At 37.2% G+C, this 6,409-nt stretch overlaps 1 protein-coding gene across 1 annotated transcript; it reads right to left on the bottom strand.

The window, feature by feature from the left end:
* Positions 1-491: 491 nt before the first annotated feature.
* Positions 492-6,205, bottom strand: WNT8A (Wnt family member 8A). The gene is made up of 6 exons (XM_088464128.1): positions 6,135-6,205; positions 6,018-6,051; positions 5,771-5,909; positions 4,421-4,546; positions 3,099-3,241; positions 492-1,052 (listed from the first exon to the last, which is right to left on the bottom strand). Exons 1-6 carry the CDS (start codon positions 6,203-6,205, stop codon positions 492-494), a joined length of 1,074 nt encoding a protein of 357 aa, XP_088320254.1.
* Between the last annotated feature and the right edge of the window lie 204 nt (positions 6,206-6,409).

The following is a 6,409-nucleotide window of genomic DNA, read 5'->3' as shown; positions in this document are numbered from 1 at the left end:
ATTGTGATAATGTTGCCCGATAATATTCTGGGCAACATCGTCACTTTTGCTGAATAGACCCCTAAATATCCTACCATACATATATACTAACTTTAATTTTTCCAAAAACTATTAACCTTATAGTATATTGTTGAACATAAACACAAACATGGGGAGATATACAAACTCCACAGGTGTAGAAGCATCGTAGTAGAGGACATAATACATGACACCAGGATTGATAAGATTTACATTGTTTCTTAAAATAAAAGAATTTCACAACACAGCTTAATCAAGGGTTGGGATCTGCATTTATCTTGAAAAGTGCATATGTTTTATTCTAAACAATATTTGCAATGAACAGGTAAGCACCAACTATTTAATTATATACATTTTTTTTTAATTTTAGACCAATGATAAATTAAGAATAAAAAAACACAGAAATAGGTCAACAAAGACATGAGAGGTAAACATTGAATTGTATTGTCCATGGTGCACTGCACGCTCTGAGGTTATCTCTGGTGTCCTCTGTTCTTTCGTTTTATGAAGACATCAGAATTCCTGTCTCTCTTGGAGCAATAGTGCTTGATGACGACCTGCTTGCATTGCTCACACTTTACTGTGCAGCACCAGTGGAATTTACAGTTACAGCTACTAATAATCTCAATCTTCTTCTCTTCTACTTTGAGGCTGCATTCTGTACACAGTCTCCTGCAACTTCTCCTCTCCCACTGCGTCAAATTCTTACCGCTTTGCAGGCACTCCCGTCCTTCGGTCCCCTGGAGACCCAGGGTGGCATTTTTTAAGCAATAATCAGGGGAGTCTTCCAAGAAAATAAGTTCGGATTTAGCGACAGAGCCGAAAGCATCAGCTATGGCTCCTCTGTTATCAGCACTGTTACCGGATCTAATTTTTTTCTTGTCCATGTCGAGTATTAAAGCCTGGTCATGCTTAACTTTTAAATGGTTTCCAATATCCCGAAACTCTGCAAGTTGCAACCAACATGTTTGCACACTGCAGCTTCCTGATACTCCGTGGCACTTGCAAGTCCTCTTCATAGTAGCTTTAACTGCCTGCGTAAACAAAGGAATGAAATGAGGAAAATGATGGTATTCGTATAACTGGTAGATACACAATGCAGAATATCACTTCAGGGAACATGTATTGCATGCTTATGAATGTGGATGCTATTTTTATGTTTGGCTTTTATATGCAGGCTATATTGTAGCTCATATTTGTAAATGTGAATATGCAGAAGAGGTATACTATTAGCATACATATATATTTCACTTCCACTCATAAAGGCAATAGAATTATGGTATTACAAATTGTATCTATTCCCCCTTAAAGCAGATTTCAATGTTATAAGAAAATGGTACGAAACTACAATACAAACGTCTTCTAATAATTATATAAATGAGCAAATTAAGGAAGTATACAATAACTATTACATATCCTCAGTACACTCAATGATGTTTCATTTATGCATTTTAAGCTTAACTAGTTTTGCTAACAGAGCAGTTTGCATTATTTTGACTAGGAGCATAAAATGACTAGCATATATAAGTGCCCTTTTAGTTTCTGTTTAGTGTGTAAGCATAGGCCGAATTTGGAAAATTGTCAGTTTGAACATTGTTTTACAGCTGATGGGTTTTAGGACCTGATTCAGCTTGGATCACTATTGCGATCACAGCTGTGATTACGCACGCAGTTCAACTGCGATAGTATGCTAATTCATTGCGATTGATATGCCGTCGTTGCATTACACAGGAACGCCCACCTTACTTTACACACATCTGTAATGTTTAGCAAAACTGCAAAGCCATCGTTACAATAGAGTACCAACGCAGCCTTACGCACACTTGCACAAGCTCTGACCTTACTCAGAAATTGCTAACTTAAGCGCATGCTATCAGGCCTCAGGCTGCGTAGGGCATCCCAGTCGATAATTTATGCATGCCCTGCAATGCCGTTCAAACGCACTGGCATGCCTGTGTTTCACCGACCACCCCCCGTCACCATCCACAGATGGCACTTCCTGTCAATCACTATGAAATGGGTCTGCATATTGATTGCAGAGGTCAGTTCGTGCACGCATGCACAGAACGCAACAACCGGCTGATTGTGTGCGTATTAGCAACTGTGATCCAAGTTGAATCGGGCCCTTAATTTGTTAGGATCGCAGATATATTATATGGTAATTACAGAAATTAGTGCCAATCTATTTGTAGCACTGCATTTTTTATTTCAGTACAAACTACTACAGGACAGACGATTCCCATGTAATTTGTAAAGGGATAAACATTGGATTTTGAGATGTTTCATTTTATTTATTTGGCAAGCAACTGTAACCCTATTGTATAGAAATAGGGTAAAGCAGGTTTTACATCTACTTCTAAAACTATCAAGCCACATCTCTACATTATCTATGGTATTATGAGCTGCAAATTTACACACTTGTGTGCTTCATGTGGGTGTGGTCTAAAAGATAGACAGTTAAAAGGTCGACAGTCAATAGGTCAAGTCCAAATGGTCGGCATGCTAAAGGCTGACAGCTACAAAAGGTCAACTGACAAAAGGCTGACAGCTGCAAAAGGTCAACTGACAAAAGGTCGACAGTGCAAAAAAGTTAAAAAGTTGACAGTGAAAAAGGTCGACAGGGTTAAATGATCGACACTTTTTTTTTATTTACCTCTAACCCTCCCCCTAGTGCCTTACCCTAACCCTCTCCCTGGTGCCTAACCTTAACCCACTCTCTAGTGCTTAACCCTAACCATCCTCTCCAGCAACCTAACCCTCTACCAAGTGCCTAACTCTCAACCGAACCATAAAATTTTTGAAGTTATTGTCTTAGTGCTCTTAATCCCAAACTAAAGACACATTATGCTAAATGTGAACTCTTAGTCCACACTTCTCTAACACCTACAGCAATGGCCGCCCTGATTTTGCACATGTCAAATGGAGAAAGTGTGAATATACTGTACTAAGAATTTAGAAAATACCTCCATTGAGCATTCACTAGACAGCATGTCTCTGCTTCTATTCTATTTTAATGCAGTTAAATGAAGGAAACATGTCAAGAAGAAACACAATTAGCAAACAAATGTTAATGGACTTACAAGTCTTCCTGCTTCATTGTTATGCAAGTTCATTAATGCTCTGGCATCTTGTCCTGTCTCCAGGCCATCAACAAAGAGCTTTGAAATCCTCTCTCCAAATTCAACATTATCACTGCATCCACCCCAAACCCAGCCTCTTCCACCTAGAGACAGTATGGGAAAGTAGAATTGTAAAATGCGCAGTATATAATCCAACTTTATCTAAATCAATCTTGGACAATAGGGCTTCAGAATTTAAAAAATACACATCAGTCTAATATGATATATTAACTTAATAGTTACTCATAGATCTCTGTTTTAACTAGTGAAAGCGATGTTACTTTGCATGTTTAGCTTAATAGCCCCTCAGTGTATTCCCCTGCTGTGCAGTACAATTTGTGGCTATTGAACAACACAGCAGGAAAGTGGCTGCTAAAACTAGGCAGCTGATAGCAAGAATGAAAACTGTCTCCTAAATAAAGGAGAGTTAAAATACTTAAGAGAGCAACAATGTATATCAGCATGTGTAAACCTATTCAGGTAATCTAAGTAATGTAATATATCTAACATCTCATGCACTCAATTTATATAGAAAACACAAATGATCAAAATACTGTAGAGATATTCACAAAATCAAATACGCACTTATTTATCTAGGGGTGTAGCATTGCAGGTCCCTAAGCAATTTTTTTTTGAGGGGTATGATGCATTTCCCTTAGCCCATAGGCCCAGTGTGTCTGGGGATGAAAAAGGGGTGGGGTGAGGGCAGTTTAGCAGATGAATAGGCATCTTCAGACACCCTCAATTCCTGGCCACTCAGAGGCTGCACCCCCTAACATGGTTATACTTATGCTCCTGTATTTATCTCTTGTACAATAATCTGGTGAAGATTACTGCAATATGTACACATATCCTGAGTATGCACTTTACAGTATGTCTATGTGATGTGCCTACTGCACTTTAGATATAAGAGTAGCAAAATAAAACACCAAAAGGCTCTGCAGATTATATAATTTCAGAAATAGTGCAGTGGAGATTCAGTTGTAAGTAGCACCCAATAGTTGTATAACAAACATTGTTATGTCAATTTTATTAATACCATATTAAAACAAATATTTTTGCTTGTATAAAAGATGTTTTCTACACCTACAATTAACATCAACGTTCTCCTCAATGATTACAATGTTACCTTTAACATATTAAATTACATAATAAAGCACATTGTTCTTCTATTTCTGCACTGAATAATATATGTGTGCGTTTATTAAGATGTATCATTTCCAAATGTCTCACATTGCTTTTTAAATAAACTTTAACATAAATAATGTTGCAACAAAACGTACCAATTCGTCCATTTCTGGAATCATCACATCCACAATTATCAAAGTCCCCCATGCTGCAGTTTCTGGTCAAAGTGTACATTACTCCAGCTGAACTAATGGCATGTACAAAAGAGGTTTCTCTTGTTGCTAGGAAAAGAAACAAAGATGATATTCTCATTATTTGATACATAGCTCAAAATTAACAGCAAATCTTTATTCATACAAGTCATGCCTAATCAATTAATAAAATGGCAGGGAAATTCCAATAACAACTCACATACATTTGTGTTACTATACATGGGCTTAACAAACATTCTCCTGTTTCCCTGTCTTAAGAAACACTGACCAGAGGTCAAATATAATGTGCTTAATGCATTGTTTATGTATACCTTTATATAGCACTAACATGTAATGCAGCGTTTTACATAGAATATTTAATTATTCACATCAGCCTCTGCCCCAGTACACCCTATTCCCTTCAAATGAACACACACTGTTTCCTCTATGTGCTCCAGATTCCTCTTATACTGCAAAAACATACTTATAGATTAGTGTGTGTGTGTTTATGTGTTAGGGAAAATAGACTGTAACATCCAATGGGGGCAAAGACTGGTTAATGGTTTAATATACACTATAAATATTCTGTATGGTGCTGCTATACAAATAAGCAATAATTCAAATCTAGACTATAAGCTACAGTGAGGCATGGATAGATAACAATGGCTTGATATTCTCTATAAATGATATGTACTATGGTGGTGTTATTCAAATAAATTACCTGAAGGAACCAACACAAACACAGGAAGGACATACAAAACCCACACAGTGTGCTGGTTATAAATGAATCAATGTCCTCAGCACTATCAGTGATGCTACTGTGCTCAAAGCTTTTACCCCTTTCTTACAGTAAATGTGCTACACTATACTAATAGATACCTATTCACAGTCAAGCAAAAAGGGGGATTGCAGATGTGTGGGATCCCAATCTAGACACAAACATGAAATATACAATAGGTTGCGATATATGAGGAAGAGCTGTTGTAGCACCATTAGAAGCTCTTCCTAGGACTACTCTTTGGCAGTGTAATTTGCAGGCTTCCCCGGGGCAGGGTACACAATGTATGTACTATGTGTTTAAATGTGTAAAGTATTTCATATCAGGAAAATGTGAAAAGCTTGTTGAAAAGCAAAAATGGAATACTATTAAAATTGTCTCTGAAATTAAACATACATTGTTCAGAGTATAAATTAATAATTTGTGTCAAAGCCCAAAGTTACCGCTAAAATAGTATAAAAGTCAGTCAACCATTATGATTGTGGTAAAAATTCTATAATAAATTCTAAAAAAAATGCCCCCAAAGGAGAAATTACCGCTTCTGAGTCCGTTTTGGGTTGCTAGTTGAAGAGTGCTTTCAGGACAGTTCCATCTCTCCCATGCAAACTGAAACTTACATTCCTCAATGCCACTCTGTGCTCCAACTGCCACACTTGTAGAGTATGTCAAATAGGCCTTTGTAAAGTAAAATAACATGGTTAAACCGTGATCACATACATATGTATGTATGCGTACTGGGATGCAGCTATAATTAAGTCAAATGTACATTAAACTCTGAATTACCTTTGGCCCTGTCATCAGAAAGTTGTTGACTGACCTGGAACAAGAGTGACATAATTAGCCTTTTCTCAGTTGGAAAAGAATTACAGAAAACTTCACTTTGGTAGTGTACAAACTTACCATGCTGATGCTGTGAAAAATGGGCAAAAAACTATAACAGTGGCCAGGATGCAAAGTATTTTGTATTCCATGAAGATAAAGGTTTTCCAGCAGTATAGTCCAATGTGATGTTCACAGAGAGGTGGTATTCCCAACAAATGATTATCTGTAACACTTGCGATACTTATAGGGGTTGGTAGGAATGGTAGGCACTTATTTTACTGGTGACCAATAACACTGCTTAAATGAGAAGTTCATTGGTTAATGTGAGAAAAGGTGACACCTTGTAACACTTT

Source organism: Taudactylus pleione, unplaced genomic scaffold (genome assembly GCF_031769625.1).
Source record: "Taudactylus pleione unplaced genomic scaffold, aTauple2 ptg001594l, whole genome shotgun sequence".
In the NCBI taxonomy this organism is placed as follows: Eukaryota; Metazoa; Chordata; class Amphibia; order Anura; family Myobatrachidae; genus Taudactylus; species Taudactylus pleione.
This window is presented reverse-complemented; position numbering and strand designations above follow the sequence as displayed.

Excerpts from the sequence above, each read along its gene's own strand:
- WNT8A (XM_088464128.1), bottom strand. The coding sequence starts at position 6,205 with ATGGAATACAAAATACTTTGCATCCTGGCCACTGTTATAGTTTTTTGC. Across the intron at positions 6,052-6,134 it reads TTTTTCACAGCATCAGCATG|GTCAGTCAACAACTTTCTGA; the intron begins GTAAGTTTGTAC and ends CTCTTGTTCCAG. Across the intron at positions 3,242-4,420 it reads TTCCAGAAATGGACGAATTG|GTGGAAGAGGCTGGGTTTGG; the intron begins GTACGTTTTGTT and ends TACTGTCTCTAG.